The following is a 19,699-nucleotide window of genomic DNA, read 5'->3' as shown; positions in this document are numbered from 1 at the left end:
GAGAAACCGAGGTGCCCAGTGATCGGATCGTCATGTAGGACGTGCCGTACTTCTTTCTGGACGCAGCGCCGATGGGACAACAAGAAGGTAGCTGGCGTGGACTGGTGAGAAGTTCTTCTTCACGACTAGGTTGTTTTGAAGCGCGAACAAAGACAATCCACACTTAAATGTCCTAGGGACAACTTCGCTGTGCCCTTCCAAATATTCGACTAGGGGTTTTAGCTCCGAGTCTCCTCGTTGCTGTTCGGCGAAGTCTTCCGCGCTTATTATTCCAAGGAAGGCATTTTCATCCTCGTCACCTTGCAGCGGTGGGTCAATGGGGGCACATGATAGGCAATCGGCATCTGAGTGTTTTCGTCCGGACTTGTATGTTACAGTGATGTCTTATTCTTGTAGTCTGAGGCACCACCGTGCCAGCCGTCCTTAAGGGTCCTTTAAGTTAGCTAGCCAACACAACGCGTGATGGTCACTGACCACTTTGAATGGCGAGGCATTCCTTTTCAATTGTAGAATAAGTACCTTCCGCTTTTGACAACGACCAGCTAGCGTAAGCTATCACATGTTCATGTCCATCTTTTCTCTGGACTAGGACGGCACTGAGGCCTAGGCTACTGGCGTCAGTGTGGATTTCGGTATCGGCGTGCTCGTCGAAGTGCGCAAGTACGGGCGGCGACTGCATGCGTCGTTTGAGTTCTTGAAATGCGTCAGCCTGCGGCGTTTCCCACTTAACCTCGACATCACATTTAGTTAGCTGTGTCAGCATCTCAGCGATGCGTGAAAAGTCCTTGACAAACCACCTACTATAGTAGGCACACATGCCAAGAAATCTACGCACTGCCTTCTTGTCGATGGGCTGCGAGAACTTTGTGATGGCAGCTGTCTTCTGCGGGTCAGGGCGGACTCCAGACTTGCTGATGACGTGGCCTAGGAACAGAAGCTCATCGTAAGCGAAGCGGCACTTTTCTGGCTTCAGAGTGAGCCCTGATGACTTGATGGCCTCTAGTACTTTGGCAAGCTGCCTAAGGTGATCATCGAAATTTCTGGCGAAGACAACAACGCCATCCAAGTAAACGAGACAGGTCTGCCACTTCAATCCTGCTAAAACCATGTCCATCACGCGCTGGAACGTTGCAGGCACCGAGCACAGTCCAAATGGCATAACCTTGAACTCGTAGAGGCCGTCTGGGGTGATGAAGGCAGTCTTCTCGCGATCTCTTTCGTCGACTTCTATTTGCCAATAGCCAGACTTGAGGTCCATCGACGAGAAATATTTAGCGTTGCAGAGCCGATCTAATGCGTCGTCTATGCGTGGGAGGGGGTATACGTCCTTCTTCGTGATCTTGTTCAGACGACGATAATCGACGCAGAAACGTAGGGTTCCGTCCTTTTTCTTCACCAGATCAACAGGGTATGCCCACGGGCTTTTCGACGGCTGGATGATGTCGTCGCGCAGCATTTCGTCGACTTGTTCTCTTATAGCTTCACATTCTCGCAGCGAAACTCGGTAAAGGCTCTGGCAGAGTGGTCGAGCCCACTCCTCGGCGATTATGCAATGCTTGGCGACTGGTGTTTGTCGAATCCTCGATGACGTAGAAAAGCAGCCATTGTATCATCGGAGCAGACTTCTGAGCTGCTGTTGCTTAATCACAGATAGACTTGGATTAATGTCGTAGTCCGGTTCGGGAACTGTGGTTGTCGGGGTAGATGTGGAGGAATTCGAGAGGACAAATGCATTACTGGCTTCCAGAATTTCCTCGATGTATGCGATCATCGTGCCCTTGTTGATGTGCTTGAACTCCTGGCTGAAGTTTGTCAGAAACACTTCAGTTTTCCCTCCACGCAGTCGAGTGATCCCTCTTGCGATGCAAATTTCACGGTCTAACACTAGACGTCGGTCGCCTTCGATGATGCCTTCTACGTCAGAGGGTGTTTCGGTGCCGACCGAAATAACAATGCTAGAGTGAGGCGGGATGCTCACTTGACCTTGGAGCACACTTAAGGCGTGGTTACTACGAGGGCTCTCCGGTGGTATCGCTTTATCTTCCGACAGCGTTATTGACTTCGACTTCATGTCGATGATTGCGCCCTGTTGGTTCAGGAAGTCCATACTGAGAATGACGTCTCGTGAACACTGTTGGAGGATAACGAAGGTGGAAGGGTAAGTCCGGTCATGAATGGTTATTCTTGCTGTGCCGATTCCAGTCGGCGTGATGAGGTGTCCACTCATTACGGCATTATCAGCCCCTGGGTCCACTAAAGCGGTAACTGCGTGGCCGTCGAGAAGCATGTCGAGGTCGGTGATTCTTTGTCTGGCATTGCAGTTAGGTCTTGGCTTCGGATCACGGCTGCGTCGTGTTGAACTGAAGTTGGAACGTCGCATCGTCGTCTTTCGTCGGTGTAGTCTTGGTTTCCGGACTTCGTCGGGACGGCGACGTGTCGTTATGTCGTCGAGATGGTCTCTTTGTCGTCTTCGTTGGTGGAGGAGGATCTTCATCAGTCGACGAACAGCAACCGCACCTCCATCGGTTGCTGCTTTTAGTTTTCCGGATATGGGCTCGCAGAGCGGCCCCATGTTGGGCCAGTGTATTGACGGCGCTGCGGCTACAGGTCGCGGCCAGGTGACGGCGACCGGGATGGCCGTCGAGGGCTCCACTGAGTTGCGACAAGGTAGTCGGCGATATCACGAGGACGTTCACCTTCCCGAGGCCACGGTGCGTTGATGGCGAACCCTCGCAATCCCAGGTCGCGGTATGGGCATCGGTGGTACACATGGCCGGCTTTCCCGCAGTGGTAGCAGAGCGGGCAGGGGTCAGGAGCGTGCCAAACGTCTGACTTTCTAGGGTAGCCTAGCTGGGCAACGGGTGGGCGTGCTGGTGGCGGTGGTTGATGGAATTGCGGTGTTACAGGGCCCTGGCGCGATCGTGGAGGGGGACCATGACGGCGGGCGATGGCGGCGTTGGTCATCGCTTCTGGCTGGGGCTGCGATGATTGTGGTTGTACCTCGGGAACTCCGAGCGATCGCTGGACTTCTTTGACAATTTCGGTGATTGAGGGCACTTGAGCTCCTCTCGTACGACTGCCCAGATGGTCTCGTGCAGATCATCGGTGGCCATTGATTGAACTCCGGCGTGGCTTGTTGCATCGGTTGAATTGCCGGTTCCGCACTTCCAGTGTCTTCTCAATGCTCGTCGCCTCACGAAGAAACTCGTCGACGGTCTTCGGTGGGCTTCTTACCATTCTGGCGAACAGTTCCTCCTTTACACCACGCATCAGTAGACGTACTTTCTTCTCCTCGGACATTTCTGGGTTGGCGTGGCGGAACAGACGGCTCATTTCCTCAGTGAAAATCGCGATCGTCTCATTCGGCAGCTGCGCTCTTGTCTCCAGTAGAGCTTGGGCTCGCTCTTTTCGCACGACGCTTTTAAATGTTTGCAGGAAGCCGCTTAGTGACTGGTCCCACGTCGTCAAGGTGGCTTCTCGATTCTCGAACCACGTCCTGGCAGCGTGCTCCAATGCGAAATAGACATGTCGCAGCTTGTCGTCGCTTGCCCAGCTGTTAAATGTAGCAACCCTCTCATACGTTTCCAGCCAGCTTTCCGGGTCCTCAAATGTGGAACCACGGAACGTCCGTGGTTCCCTGGGCTGGGGGGGGGGGTCTGCAGCACGATGGGGGACGCTGGGGCTGCCATTGGGGTTGCCTTGGCCACAATCTTCTTGGTCTTCTCAGGTAGAAGTCTGTGCTCAGGGGGCAGCTCTTGAAGACGGCGGCTTGCTCGATGGTCCAGGAATACGTTTTGTGTTCTCTTTGCGGTCCGGGCTTGGATCACGGCTTGTCGGCGGCATCCGGTACATGAACAAAAAGCACCTCCACCAGATGTCACATGGTGGTTACATTGAAGAACACAGTAGCAATACTGTGAAAGACAAAACTAACTTTTATTGGGCGCACTTGTGCCCACGAAAAGAGGCTACACTTATGGCACAACGATAGCGGCGAACACGGTCCGCGATATTACGACATTGAGGTGGTCCCGTAGCGCTCGTCACCCATTTCGTGACAGAGCGTTGCCAGCTCGTGTTGCGACTCTGAGGTGGTCCTGTAGCGCTCGTCACCCGTTTCGTGACAGAGCGTTGGTAGCGAAGACTTCCGAGTCAGGCGTCGGTGAGGATAACAAAAGGGACTTTATACACTATATACAGGACAAGATCGGATCGGCACGGGGGCCGAGAGCTCACAGCAAATGCGACTGTTCCTGCACGGCGACGCTCGGCGAGACTGCAACGCGTGACACATCTCCCTCCACTCGAGAGCGGCACTCGGCTCCCGGTGGGTCGGTGGATCCGGTTCTCCCGGCGGTGGCGTCGGGGCTTATAAAGCCCTGAGAAACGATTGTCACTCAAACGGCCCAATACAAAGCCAGCACTCGACGGTCGTCCGAGAGGTCCAACCAGCGACCGCGCTGGCCACCCGGTTCAAAGTTGCCGCACGCGGTGACCTCCAGGAAAAGGGAAATACGGCGTCGGGCTGTCTACCACTTTGTTGCACGTTTGGACATGTCGCTTGCCGATGCTTCTCCTCAGGACGCCGCTGCCTGACGGCTCAGCATCTTGACTTGTCAAGGGAGAGTTTAGGGCGCTGTGCCTTTCGGCGCAGCCCCGGGTTTGTCCAAAGGGCGTTCGCAGGATAAATTCTGCATCTTGTAGATTCGGATTCCGGGCTGGTGGTAATGGCACAACAGCATCCCGGCCATCAGATAAGACACCGGGAAGACGAGCTGCCTCCACGTGGCTCGGATGCCATGTGCGCACGTTCGTCAGGCTCGTACAAGTTCACGTCCAATGTCCGGACGCCAGGTAACTTCATGTGCCCAGGTCCCACACGCCAGGACAGGAGCTCTGCTCACCGCGTTGTCGCCAAGGCACCTCGACCAGCTCCGCTCGGGTCGTTCCTAAGCCCTTGCTTCTCGCCACTGGTCCCGGTTGGTCGTTCTGCAGCTTGCAAAACCGACCGGCAAAAGGCAACACCCAACTTGAACAAGTGCCCTCTGTCTCCCGTCAAACACCAGCCAAGGCCATATTCCAAATCAACCTAACTAAATTGCTATCCCCCTTTTTGCTCCCGCTCCAACAAGAGGCAGGTGTACGATCTGGTACACAAGGCTCAAACAACCATTTTTCAAATTAACAACACACCAAAATATCAGGAACTAATAATCAGCAATAATAATGACAAATAGAATGGTCCCCTTTAAATCACTTGGACCGAAAACATACTACTGAGGAAGCAAGTGAGGTCATTCATTTTTTTCGGTGATATTTTCGAGGAATCAGAAGCTGCTTATATTTGCGACCCTGCTTATCCGTGTAGCAGCGGTACAATAAGCCAGATTCCTCGTAAAATGAAACCCTCTTTTTTTTCACTTCCCGTATGACGCTCTTCCTCAGATCGGCTATTGAGCAGTCTTCCTGTTGCTCGTGAATCAGAGTTTCCCTTTCAACTGCAGCCTGCTCCTGCCAGCTGGCGGAAACCGGAGTGAGTGTGGAGCCTGCGTTGCCTAACTGCGACGTCGCGTCCATATCGCGGCTAGCACTGCACGTGTCACTCCCACTCACTTCCAGGACACGCTCGCCCAGGCCAGCCTCCGAGCTCTGCCTCTCCCGTGCCTGCTCGCCACTTAAGTTACCTTGATCGGTCCGTGTGCCGCACCGCTGTGCGCTCACCGACGCAAAGTCAAGTTCTCTCGACAGCGGGTGTGCTTTGGATCGCGTGAGGGCCATGTACGCCACGTTGGCAAAGAATGATTTGCCCTGATCCTTCAGCAGCTGCTCTGAGCTATTTGAAGTAGCAAAGGCAAGGCACAGAAGACCAGGACTCGGGAAGAACACAAACGACAGGACCGGCGCCACTCGAGACTGGCAAGCTGAGATGGCGATCAGGTTGACGCACAGAATGGCAGGATCGGTGCGAAAGCTTTGTTGAAAGAAAGGGCCCAATGTAGAAGAAATATGCTCAAGTAAAACTCTTGCTTGGGCTAGTTGGTTCATGCTTGAAGTAGTAAAGGCAAGGCGCAGAAGACCAGGACTCAGGAAGAAAAACACAAACGACAGGACCGGCGCCACTCGAGACTGGCAAGCTGAGACGGCGATCAGGTTGACGCACAAAATGGCAGGATCGGTGCGAAAGCTTTGTTGAAAGAAAGGGCCCAATGTAGAAGAAATGTGCTCAAGTAAAACTTGCTTGGGCTAGTTGGCTACTTCAAGCATGAACCAACTAGCCCAAGCAAGAGTTTTACTTTAGCATATTTCTTCTACATTGGGCTCTTTCTTTCAACAAAGCTTCCGCACCGATCCTGCCATTTTGTGCGTCAACCTGATCGCCGTCTCAGCTTGCCAGTCTCGAGTGGCGCCGGTCCTGTCGTTTGTGTTCTTCTTCCTAATTCCTGGTCTTCTGCGCCTTGCCTTTACTACTTCAAGCATGAACCAAGTAGCCCAAGCAAGAGTTTTACTTGAGCTATTTGAGAAGAGGTAGGGAAAGTGCTCCGGGAGGGCGGCAGACACAGCGGCTTCTGTGTTAAGTTTCCCAAACTCTCCTTCAATGATAACCGTTGCGATCGGTAAACAGACACTCTCCTCCTCGGCCACTTGTCGTATCCTAGCTCACTCTCCCGTAAGATCACTCGAGGAGACGAAAGATGGGTGGACAATGTCCATAGTTGCTGCAGAGTCCCGAAGTGCTCGGCACTTCTTGCCGTTTACCTTAATTTCCTGCACATATGGCTCCAATAGTCGTATGTTTTTGTGAGTTTCCTGTATTGTTGCAAAAGCAATTTTCTCTTCGCAGTTCGCAGCGATGTGCCCTTGCTTTTTGCAATTGTAGCAGGTTAACGGTTTCCGTTTTTCAAAAGAACGCATCGTATCGTTTCGCTGTGTGGGACCATCGCTATCATTCTGAGATGCATTCTGTCCTTCCCTTACAGTTTCTTTGGTTAGGGACTCGTCTTCCCGAAACTCGCGACGCGTGATTTGCTTTCGTTCGTTGGGCTTCCCGGAAAACCCATCTCTCCTATCTGCTTTTTCTACGCACACTGCCTTGCTGTGCAAGCTGCGGCGGGTGTAATACTTTTCCGCTAACTCTGCGGCCTTGTTTAGCTTAACCTCCTTTAGCCTATCTTGCAGCCAGAGCCTGACATCCTCATCAATGCAACGGTAGAACTGCTCCAACGCGACGCATTTGACGATTTTGTCGCGGTCGTCGTAAACCTCTTCGCCCTTCAGCCATTCCACCAGGTCGGCTTCTAGATGAAACGCGAAGTCAACATTCAACTCCCTGCCCTTTTTTGCATACCGGAACCTCTGCCGGAAAGCTTCAGGCGACAATTTATACTTCCGCAGTAGCGCTTCCTTCACATCACTGTAGCTCTCAAACGCCTCTTTCGATAAGCAAGTTATTACATCCGATGCCTCCCCAGGAAGCAAGGCTAACAGATTCTGTGCCCAGAGGGATCGCTCAATGCTATTCCGTTCGCACACGTGCTCAGATTTCACGAGGTATTTGGCCATATCCTCTCCGACGACAAAGGGTGGAAGTTGATCACATATTTTTGGAACGTTAGAGGTGAGACTAGGCGCCGGCGCGCTATTTCGGGTCTCCAACTCTTTCATCTTAAGCTCGTGCTCACGACTCTCCTTCTCTCTCCTTTCCTCGCGACGTTCCTTTTCTCTCCTTTCCTCCTCACAACGTTCCTTCTCCCTCTTTTCCTCCTCACGACGTTCCTTTTCTGCCTGCCGCTCCCGACGTTCATTGATATCCGCCCAGGCCTCTTCGGCTTCCTCAGCCGTTACATCCTCAGTCCTCATGACCTCAACGATCGCATTCTTTCTTTTGGTTGAGCCCAACTCAATGTCCAACTCCTCACAAATTTGGAGAAGTTCTTTGACCTTGTACTTCTCCATCGTTCACACTGTCCTTCTGCTGTTTACCCTTTTTGAATATACCTGCCGTACGCTACTATAATGCTACTAGTAAGACATCCGCAAGTATTTCACACACTGCCCTGTTTACCCCCTCAGCATCCCCTGGTTTTCAAAACACTCTCACTAGGCTTGAAACACACAAGGTTAACACAATGCAACACCAAATCCTTCCCTAAGCTACTATAACCTGTGTCAGAGAAAGTCTGGTGTTGGAGGTAAACCTCAGGCACTCACCGCGCCGAGGTAGCCGATGCCGGTCAATCCCGTAGCTGCCATCCACTATTATGACTTTGAGGTGGTCCCGTAGCGCTCGTCACCCGTTTCGTGACAGAGCGTTGCCAGCTCGTGTTGCGACTCTGAGGTGGTCCTGTAGCGCTCGTCACCCGTTTCGTGACAGAGCGTTGGTAGCGAAGACTCCGAGTCAGGCGTCGGTGAGGATAACAAAAGGGACTTTATACACTATATACAGGTCATTATACAGGACAAGATCGGATCAGCACGAGGGCCGAGAGCTCACAGCAAATGCGACTGTTCCTGCACGGCGACGTTCGGCGAGACTGCAACGCGTGACACATCTCCCTCCACTCGAGAGCGGCACTCTGCTCCCGGTGGGTCGGTGGATCCGGTTCTCCCGGCGGTGGTGTCGGGGCTTATAAAGCCCCGAGAAACGATTGTCACTCAAATGGCCCAATACAAAGCCAGCACTCGACGGTCGTCCAAGAGGTCCAACCAGCGACTGCGCTGGCCACCCGGTTCAAAGTTGCCGCGCGCGGTGACCTCCAGGCAAAAGGAAATACGGCGCCGGGCTGTCTACCACTTTGTTGCACGTTTGGACATGTCGCTTGCCGATGCTTCTCCTCAGGATGCCGCTGCCTGACGGCTCAGCATCTTGACTTGTCAAGGGAGAGTTTAGGGCGCTGTGCCTTTCGGTGCAACCCCGGGTTTGTCCAAAGGGCGTTCGCAGGATAAATTCTGCATCTTGTAGATTCGGATTCCGGGCTGGTTGTAATGGCACAACAGCGATCGTAGAAAATCTGATCAGCGGGTCAAGCGCGTCGGCTTTAATACAGCAGTCGTCGAACGTTCCAGACTAATCGTTGGGACCCGCGTGCCTTCCACAAATTTCTACACCATTTGCCTCAGGCGGTGAAATCAGATAACATAAGGTTCGGCGACAGCGGACAGCGGATAGAAGCATGGATAACTTTCCAGAAACTTCAGATACATGCAGGCACGTCCCGCACTGTGCGATAACATTTGTTAGGTGGCGAAACGTGGTCGCCCGATAAAGTACGCGTGTCAATATTGTATTCTGAAGGTGCCAAATGTACAACATCATCAGCTCTGATAACTTTTTTTTAGCATGAAGTTGCTCAAAGGGGCGAAAAGCTTAGAAATCTGTGAAATAACATAAGGCTCTGGCACAGAAGTTTTAAGCATGAAATTCGGAAGAAGGCAATCTTTACCGCTTTGTAAGAACTGACCTTTCTCTGCTGCCAGGCAAATGCCTATTTATCAAGTCTCTCCAGGTGACTTTAGAGTGATGTATGTATGGATATTTATTGCTTTGTACAGTCATACAGTTAAGGAGAGCCCCTCTCAAAAATCGTAATTGGTGATTCTCATGTGCAAAAACCATCATTGGTCTGACCACGTACAGAAGAAGAGTGTAGTAGAACCCAGTTGACATTGTTGTCACGGAGTCATAATTGAAGTCCTTTTAATCATAATGTGATCATAGGCCATGTTCAGATCAGCCACACAGCAAAAAGATTTGTCATGCTGCTCCCAAATCAGTTGTGGCCCTTGCCAAATGCAGTGCTACGAATAGCCTAAAATATAGCCTATACCAGTGCGGGTACACAGACAATATATTAAAGGCCATCCCCAATTCTACAACTCTGCCTTAGAGATAGCCGAGTGCCTTACAAACTTATGTGCACACTACCAAACCGAGCATGGCAACAAGGTTTCTTGGTTACCTTCGTTGAACTACTTGTTATTGTTCTCACTATGGTGTATTTTTTGTTGTCATCTACTCCTTTCTGTAATGCTCTAATGGCCCTGAAAGTAAATCAGTAAAATTAAATGAATAATGACCTCCTTTTTTGCGTGCTTCCTTATTTATGACAATTACAATAATTCACTATCATATTTCGGGGGGATGGCGATATCTTGGAAATGTTCGTGGTAATAAATATTCAGTGAAAGCAATCATTATGGTTAAAATAATGATCTTCACGGCCATTTCTTGCTTGAGTCTTATGATCCCTACTGCTTGTTCCCCCTGTGGGGTTGTGCAAGGTTTGCTGCAATGTGCAAGTGATTTCTTTGCTAGAAATCAAAGAGGAAACAAGTTTGTTGCTTTTCATTTGGCGTGTTGTCAAGCCATTTTTCTGCCCCTTGAGGGTTTTCTAATGAGAACCAGTGGGTTGCATTAGAGGAATATCAAAAGCTACCCACGGGTGGGCCACACACAAAAATGACGACTTCAAAAAGTGTTGCTGCGGTGAACATGTTAATGTCTGTTTCCTATGAAATTGTATGAATTCGGTTACAGGTGGCATCTGTGAAAGGATTCTTGCTAGTGTCATTAGTGCTTCCATTCTGCATGCACCTGGTACTGCTGATGCGCATTCTGGGCTGCGTCTTACCACCAGAGCAAACCCTCCGCTAAACATTTGTGATGACCCTAATATGGGGGCAAAGGTTCGTGCACTCAAATGTTTTAACGGTTCTCTTAGGCGGAGCCTCCGACAACCCAATTGAGGACAAAGCCGTTGGTTTCGAACACACACAAACTTTTAATGGAACAAAAAAAGGCTTAAAATAAATAGAAGAAAATAGAAAACATAAAAGAAACACTCAAATAGACATAATCGCAGAAAGAAACACACTTGGGGCTAGTATGGAGCTAACTAGTGCGCGAGTCCGGGCTTGCCACGACGGCAGGGACACACAACAGTATCGACACAGTGACGCGGCGACAAGCTGACGAAAGGAGTGGCGCCGGTCTCACCAGTCGTGGTGAGCACATCTCACCAGCCGGTCGTAGTGTAAGTTGGTTGACCGGGTGACCGGAGCTGGCCAGCTCTGGCTTGGTGGCACGAGTAGACAGCGGTGGCGTTCTGGACGGGCAGCTGGGTGTAGAGCTCGGGCCCTTGGCCCGACTGCTCTTGTCCTGCCCACGGGCACAGAAGCTCGAACACCAGCCTCGGGCAGCAGGCGGCACGACAGACGGGGGCGGCGTTCTGGCCGGGCAGCTGGCGTAGAACTCGGGCCCGTAGCCCGACTGGTCTCGTCCTGCCCACAGGCGCAGAAGCTCACCAGCCTTCAGCAGCTGGCGGCACGCTCGGGTAGACGGGCGACGCACAGGAACGGGTAGGCAGGATGCTCCGGGCGGGGGAAGTTCTTTTGGCTCAGGTCCGGAACCCGACGGCCTTCTTCAACTCCCGGTCCGGTGGTTGACCTCCTCCTGGCGTCGCTTCCTGGAACTCTCCCGGAGTCTCCCCGGCGTCTCCCCAGCGTCTGCCAGCGCACCACGCTTTTTCTTCTCTCTGGCCGATTAGGCATTCTCCGATTGGCTGCCTGACGCCCCGTGGTCTTTCCTAATTGGTTTGCTTTTCTTCTTTTTTCTTGCGCCGCGCGTTCACGTGCCGGACGCTCTTCCGCGTTGTCGTTTTTCTCCTTCCAGCACGGAATTTGCCTTTGCGCGTGCACTCCTTGTCGTCTGCTCCTGACCGTCCCAATCACCGCACCATGTCGCACACCACACATCACAACGTTACATCCACGGTGGTAGAATAAAGAGGCAGCTTACCCAACGCTCCAGGCATTGCTCATTAAGGCTTATGTTTCTGCTGCCGTATACAAGACACCAGAAGATGTAATTTAGGCCTATGCTGCTACTTGTAACAGGGTTTCACATTGTGGCAATGTGTGTTATAGAGTTGTGCTATACAACTGAATAGTTTTCACCTAAAGCCGAGTGTTAATAGTAGTAGTTGTTAAGGATAAAAGGAGGGTGGAAATGCAGGGATGCGGGCATCACAACTGTCTCACTACCTAGTGGACACCTGAAATGTTCTGTGGCTCTGGGGAAAATACAAGCTAAGAAAAACACAGGGGAGAAGAAGGTTCCTGTAAAACATGCGTAAACAAGATAGCAGAAAGTTGATTATTTGTACATGTAACATGACAGCTCACACAACTGCCTTGACATAGCTGATACTGGGTCACATTGTTTTAGAGTGAAAGCTCTACCACACCGTGCCTCTCAAGGTCATTCATTTTGTCACAATGATCTTGACCTGCCGGAGCACAAGTGTGGCAGGTGTGACAGCTGCGCTTGCTCGGAGCCTTGCCACTGCTGTACCACGTGACTAAGCGTGGGTTGAAGGGCTAAATATAGTCTGACGTAGTGTGAGCGCACACACATATTACGTCACATTGGGGAGAACAACAGGATCTATAGTTCGACTGATGGTTCAACGCACTGGCACAGCCAGTGTAACCAGACGCAGCCAACGTGCTCTGATGCGCCGATAGTGCCAGACTATAAAGGCGCCTTTAATGGCTGCTTTGCCGGCGCTTGGTTGTTCAGTCTCGCCATGGATGGCATGCCGGCTGGGCCGTCTGTGCATGTCCTTTAGCGCAAGCGACAAGCTGAATCCACTCATCCAGTAGGTACAGTATAGCCAGACGGCAAGCTGCGAGATCTCAAGCAAAGGCCTAGTTGCCTGCTGAAATGCTGGAGCAAAGAGAGGCCAAATTAGCACGTTATAGAGAAGCTTACCAAGCGTAGAAGCGTGCCAAGGTCGAAGCTACTGCAACTGCCGCCGTCGTTCAGGGACACGAACCACAAGGAGAAGGAGACGTGAATACCAGCAACGGCACCCACAATGAACGTGTGATGAAACACACCCTGCGGCTGGCGGCAAGCTCGATTGCAATGGCCAGGTTTCACCGCGACTTCACGGACAACCTGTTTGGCAGCATGTGTAATGTATGTGCAAGACTGTGGCCTAACTTTAATGAAACACTGTGTGCATATTCTTTGCAAAACCAAGTCAAAAAGACCTTTTGCTCATGATAACTAGGTTCACAAGAGTTGAACCTCAGCCAATTGTTTTCCTGAACTTTTCTTGAGTACTTACATGTCTCAGGCACAACTGGGCCATGGTTGAAACTCTTGCGTTTAAACCTTTGTTGACATGTGTACTTTCATAATTATACTTGAATGAATCCCAACTAGCCTCAGGCTAGGCATTCAGATGCATTATTGCAATTCTATATTTTGTAAATTATGTCAATAAAATTCAACTAAATTATCTTTCACTTATCCTCTACCATTGCTGGCGCATTGAATCGGAAGGGGAAGCAGTGTGTGAGATGCAGGAAGGTGCTGGTGCAAGCCATTTAATGCATATCAAACTGGGAACGAACAGTGCAGAAGTTGGGACAGAGCGACTCCATTCTATCTTCTGCACTGTTGATTCCTTTGGGGGGGGGATGCACAACCAAGCGGTCTTTTCTACAGCATTATGGCCATTGGAACGTTTCAGCACTGCCTTTGTGTGCATCCCAATGGGCAGACCAGAAGAGTGCAAGTAGTCCAGAGAAAGTGCACATTGCAGTGTAGTGAAGTGAGAATGGGAGGGATTCAACATTGTGGTATGCCATATTGTGGGGGGGTTCCACTCTGCGTGCGGCTAGGGCTGAAGATGAGCTCTGGACCTAGCCCCATGCAGTCGCTTTGTGGACCTCCCAACCCATAGCGGGGGAATTGTGGCTACATCGGGTTCAAACGAATAAGGCAACCAGCGACGTCAACTGTAATAACATTTATTGCTACCAGCAATAATGAACACTCGCAGAGGGACGTCCTCTTAGTGATAAATAGGCTTGCCTCGTTGCCTGGGTGGGTCAGGCAAACGAGGTCACTCACGGGTTGCGGCAGGTGATCCCGTCCAGGTGGTACAGGTGTCCGGCATCCAAGAGCGAGGGTCTCCCCCGGTTGTCCTGTTTTGTACCTTTTTACCTGGGGGAGGGGAATGTCTTCCTCGCCCGTCAGCTACCTGCCCGCAAGTCGGGGATGAAGGGTGCGTGCACGCGTCGTGAGAGCGAGGGAGAATCGGGAGAGGGTGTAGTGTGCTTCTTTCGTGTCTGTGCCGGCTCTCGATGCGATGACGTGGGGAAGATGGGCGCTTGTGCTGCCCACAATTGCTAGGAAGTTGTGCAAATTGCGCCTTTTCCTGGCAATATTCTGTAGTTGACATTAGTAGTGTTCAGTGCTTGCTACAACAGATAGATATATAAGACAGTTGCTTGTGATGGATTATCGCCGGTTTTTCTCAAAAACTTTCATAGTACCATTGCAAAGTATTTGAGCACTATATATGAAATCACACTTAATGCTGGAATTGTTCCGCATGACTGAAACGTTGCACATGTCATATTGGTACAAAAATCAAGGGACAAAGAACTTGCTGAAAATTATAAAGGCCCATCTTGTTAAAAGCAATTCGAGCACATCATTTACAGTGAAATGGTCAAATACCTTGATTCGGCCAGCTTCTTTACATCATCCCAGCATGTTTTTAGACATGAACGCTCATCTGTTACGTAGCTAGCTGAATTTGAGCATTACATTTCACATTCCTTAGACACTAATTTCCCAATGATGCAGTATTTCTCTATTTCTATGAGGCTTTCGACACTGTACCATACAACCTATTAGAATTTGCAACGCTTTCTGTAAACATAAGCCTTAAAGTTATTTTATTAACTGGATAAAAAGGTATTTAAATGGTAACCAACAAAGCATAGTTCTGAATGGCTCAAAATCATCTGTGGTAACTGTGATGTGTGGTGTACCACAAGGGCCGTTGTTCCAAATTTATATTAATGACATCGTTGAGATACCTCTTGCATTAATATCACATAATTTACATATTTTTGTTCCTTCTTTATTATGCATTTTGTACAAGTCTATTGCTATTTGTGCTATGGTGTGATCCATGTCCTCCCCTCCGCACAATGCCTTGTGGCGATGTAGGTAAAGTTGGATCTGGACTGAGGAAGGACACAACACATAGTGCATGTGCCATGTCCTTCCTCATCGACCTGGCTGCGCCCACTGCAGTGCAAAGGCCTCTCCCATACTACTCCGGTCATGTGCCCATTGTGGCCATGTCCCAGCAAACTTCTTAATCTCATCCGCCCACCTAACTTTCTGTTGATCCCTGCTACGCTTCCTTTCTCTTGCCAATCAAACGCTTTCTCGTATAATCAATGAAAGCTATATGTAAGAGTTGGTTCATTTCCGCACATTTCTCTGTCACCTGATTGATTGTGTGAATATGGTCTTCTGTAGTATTCATTTAGGAGATTGTGGCCAAGTACTGCACCAGGGTGGCCAATCCTGCTCTGGTAAGGGAGCGCGTTACCAGTTCTGGTTACCAGGATCAGGCCGCACTCCAGGCCTGTTTATGCAATTTTTCTCAACACGCAGACATTTTTTTTTTAATCTGGTGGAAAATTGTGTGTCACTGGGATTTGAACCATGGTCCTTTTGCATGCGAGGCAGATGCTCTGCCTCCACGCCATCGCTGCATTTCTATGTCCTTCCTTTCTCAGTCTATGTCTTATTTGTGCTATTTTATGCGGGGATATGCTAGTGAATGCTGTGATGCTTTTGCCTGCAGGCCTCACTGGAGCCTCTCTGGCACGACCTCTTGGAGGGAATGACCCACTTCTACCGTCCGGGTGGGCCCCGAGCCACGACCTTGCTCCAGACTCCCGACGTGCTGGTCCGGCCGTGCCCTCCGCCGGTGAAGGCTTGGATCCAGAGCCTGCGAGGGGCCGGCACCCGCACTTTCCTTCTGACTGGCTCAGAGCCTCTGCTTGCGTTTGCCATTGCATCCCATGCTTTAGGCCCACAGTGGCGTGACCTCTTTGACTTGGTGATTGTGGGCGCCAACAAGCCAGCTTTCTTCTCCAATGCCTCCCTTACTTTTCAGGTACGTAGTACCATTGCTTAAAACAGGGATTAGAAAACATTTCATTTGCTGCCCTTTTTTTTTTGCCACACCCTTTCCCCCACCTTCAACTGCTCAGTGTTAAAACTTAGTGAAAACTCTGCTTAGAACAGTTCTTAGGTTCTTTATTACCACTCCTGTAATGGTATTTTTGGGGGCTAACATTATCCATAAGCAAATTAACCGTCAGCATGGATAGATGTCACCCCTCTCTTTATGTTCATGTTCTTATTTTTACTGTGTCTAGTGGTGCTAAAGTTTACAGTTGAATTTATTACCGATTTGCCCAAATTGTCACCTTTCCAAAAATTTTTTCTGCATGTACCTCAATTTGCTGTCATTTTGCATATCCTTTAAATATTATAAATCCTTGTCACATTGCATATGGATCTTTGCACATCTTGAGAAAAAAGTCCATTCTGGAGCAATACATGGCTGTGTTATTTGTGGCTATGTCAGTACACCAAGCTTAAGTCATTCTTCGTGTTCCTGTGGAAACACTTCAAAAGACATAGGTAGGAAAAGATGCGAGCATTTCATATCTGGCAGCAGCATTAGCAGAATTTACCTGTGTCTGAACAGTTCTTGCAGGCTGATCACATAGATGAACACTGACCATATAGTAACGAACATGTGGGGTGCGTGCTTTGTTCACAAACTAAGTGCTGACATTGATGCAGTGTAGTTTTCATACAAGCCTACATTTTTTTTTACATCCCCATGTGGTTCTACTTTGCCAGAATAAAAACCAACGCCTCAACATCCACACCGTGGCTCAGATATGAGCCCTTTTGATGCTTGCCTTAATGATCAGCAATCGCACACCTTTCCAATGAAAGTACTTTTAAACCTAGATATAACAAAGTCGGTAAATTTGGTAACATTGCTTCGTTATATTGAAATTCGACCTTTAATGCCGATAAGCAGAATCGGCGGTGGATTTTTCTTATGTGCGAGGGGACGCAAAACTTTTTTAATTATTGGGCAATTGGAGTAAGCAAATATTGAGTGAGAAAACGATTCATTTTGTTAAATTCGAGAGTTTGCGACAAAAGATGTGGTTTCGTGCCATGTTGACGATCTCTTCACATCGGCAGTACGAAGCCACGCGTCCACTCCGACCCTGTGTAACAGGTGCCCTGTGGCACTTTGTCTGCTGTTAGCCCGAGAGCCGAGGCTGTGCCACCTCCAGTACTGCACACGTGGGTCATGCCACGCCATCTTAGCATGACCGCTCTGCCACATTTATTTATTTAGAAAACACCTTACAGGCCCTGTCAGGCATTGAGTAAGGGGGGCAATGTAACAATGAGCTGTTGAGTACAATAGAAACTCAAAAATAAATCAAACACAACTGTACAGAGGCTGAACTAAAAAAACAAAACAAAGCACAGAATGCTCAAGCATAACAGCAAATAAGAGGAAGGAGATTAAGTAAAAAGTGTGCAGAGACGTTCACAAAATATTTTACGATCAGTTATCAAGAAGATTTCGTCCGGAAGACTATTCCATTGAGATATGATATGAGATACAGCAGATAAATTGAAAGCAGTAGTTTTACCAAGAATGCGCTTGAAGCTAAGATGATTATGTAATCTTGAGGACGTACAGGCGGGGGTTTGGAGGGGTAATACGCATGGCTAATCGTAATGAGCATACTTGTGAAGTAGACAGAGCAAAGCAACCTTGTGGCGGGTGTCTAGGGGCTGCAAAAAAATATCGAGCTTAATCTCCGTTATACTGGAGTTCTGATCAAAATTCTGAGTGATATATTGGGCAGCTCTGTTTTTTGTGCGTTCCAGCATGGTTAATAAATATTCTTGCTATGGTGATGATACAGCGGATGCAAATTCTGATTGCGGGCTTACAAACGTCAGGTATGCTAATTTATGCACGTCAGCAGATGAACTTTGCAAGTTGCGCCTCAGAAAGCCAAGCATTTTAAAGGCAGTTGTGCAAATTGTACTAATATGCCAAGACCAAGAAAGGTTACTAGTGAGGTTTACACAAAGGTATTTGTAGGCAGTGGTATGTGACAAAGTTGTGTTATTTAAGCTGTATGTGACTATGGAGCTATTGCACTTGCATGAGAACGATATAGTAATATTACATTTGGAAGGGTTAAGAGACATTTTGCATATGTTACACCAGTCGGTAATAATGAGAAGGTCATGCTGCAAGGTGGTATGGTTGTTAATGGAATTAATTACTCGGTAAACAATGCAGTCTTCTGCAAATAGTCGTTTGCAAGAGGCAATGTTTGAAGAGAGATCGTTAATAAATATTAGGAAATGCAGAGGCCCCAAGACACTCCCCTGTTGTAGACCACACGTGACCTCAGTAATAGAAGGAGGACAAACATTAACAACGGTAAATTGGCGATGAAGCGATAAGAACTTTCTAAACCAAGAACGTGTTAGTGAGACGATACCTAGAAGAGATATCTTAGAAATGAGCTGGCAGTGGGCAACGCGATCAAATGCCTTTGAGAAGTCCAGGAAAATGGCGTCAATTGGTTGACTGTTGTTCAGACTGATGTGTAGATTGGTGGTGAACTCCAGTAACTGTGTTTCACAAGATAGACCTTTCCTGAAGGCATGCTGTTTCTGAAAGAAAATTTTTTTTTTCTAGGTGCGAGTAAATGTGGGAGGTGATTGTGTTTTCAAGTAGTTTGCATGACACAGATGTGAGTGATATTGGGCGATAGTTTTCAGGCCCATGTCCATCTCCAGCTTTAAAAACAGGGACAACCTTCACAACCTGCCAGTCAACGGGCAAGACACCAGACGATAAGGACTGCTTGAAGATAGGGTACAAAAGGACACTTGAAATAGATACTGTATAACTTAGTGTTAATATTGTCACGTGGTGGTGACGTTGAAGAACACAGTAGCAATACTGTGAAAGACAAAACTAACTTTTATTGGGTGAACCTGCGCCCACAAAAACAGGCTACGCTTATAGCACAACAATAGTGGCGAACACGGTCGGTGATCGTCGAAAATGTGATCAGTAGGCCAAGCGCATTCGCTTTTATACAGCAGTCGTTCAATGTTCCAGACTAATCGTTGGGACCCGCGTGCCTTCCACAAAGTTCTACACTATTCGCGTCTGGCGACGAAATCAGATAACATAAGGTTTGGCGACAACAGACAGCGGATAGAAGCATCGATAACTTTCCAGAAAAGTCTCATACATGAAGGCGCGTCCCTCGCTGTGCGATAACATTTGTCAGGCGGCGAAACATGGTCGCCCGATAAAGATAAGTACACGTGTCAATATTGTCAATACCGCAGGCAGATGCTATATTAAGTTTGTTAAAGAGGCTAACAATGGGGGGGGGGGGGGGCCTTCAGTTCAGATATTTACGGGTGCCACAAATGGGTAATTGTAATGTGGAGCCACTGGAATATCAGAATGGTCTTCCCTTGTAAAAACAGAAGAAAAAAATGCATTGAACAGCGATGAACATTCCCCGTCTGAAAAAGGTTGTTTGTTGTCTAGCAGGGAAATATCGGAACTGTGATTGGATGTTATCGTATGCCAAAATTTTCGCGGATTAGTCTTCAGGAGCGAAATTAAGTTGTGAGCAAAGTAGTTGTCTTTAGAAGTGCGTAAGGCACAAGTGTCATCATCATCAGCCCCGTTATGCCCACTGCAGGGCAAAGGCCGCACCCATACTTCTC

General features: G+C 49.0%; 1 protein-coding gene across 1 annotated transcript in view; it reads left to right on the top strand.

Moving 5' to 3' along the window:
* Window positions 1–19,699, top strand: part of Nt5a (5' nucleotidase A) — a 75,523-nt gene that overhangs the window by 45,056 nt on the left and 10,768 nt on the right. The window contains exon 3 of the mRNA XM_075698171.1: window positions 15,681–15,995. Coding sequence (XP_075554286.1) covers window positions 15,681–15,995 — 315 coding nt within the window. The remainder of the gene's footprint in view (window positions 1–15,680; window positions 15,996–19,699) is intronic.

This window comes from Dermacentor variabilis, chromosome 7, assembly GCF_050947875.1.
Source record: "Dermacentor variabilis isolate Ectoservices chromosome 7, ASM5094787v1, whole genome shotgun sequence".
Classification (NCBI taxonomy): Eukaryota; Metazoa; Arthropoda; class Arachnida; order Ixodida; family Ixodidae; genus Dermacentor; species Dermacentor variabilis.
This window is presented reverse-complemented; position numbering and strand designations above follow the sequence as displayed.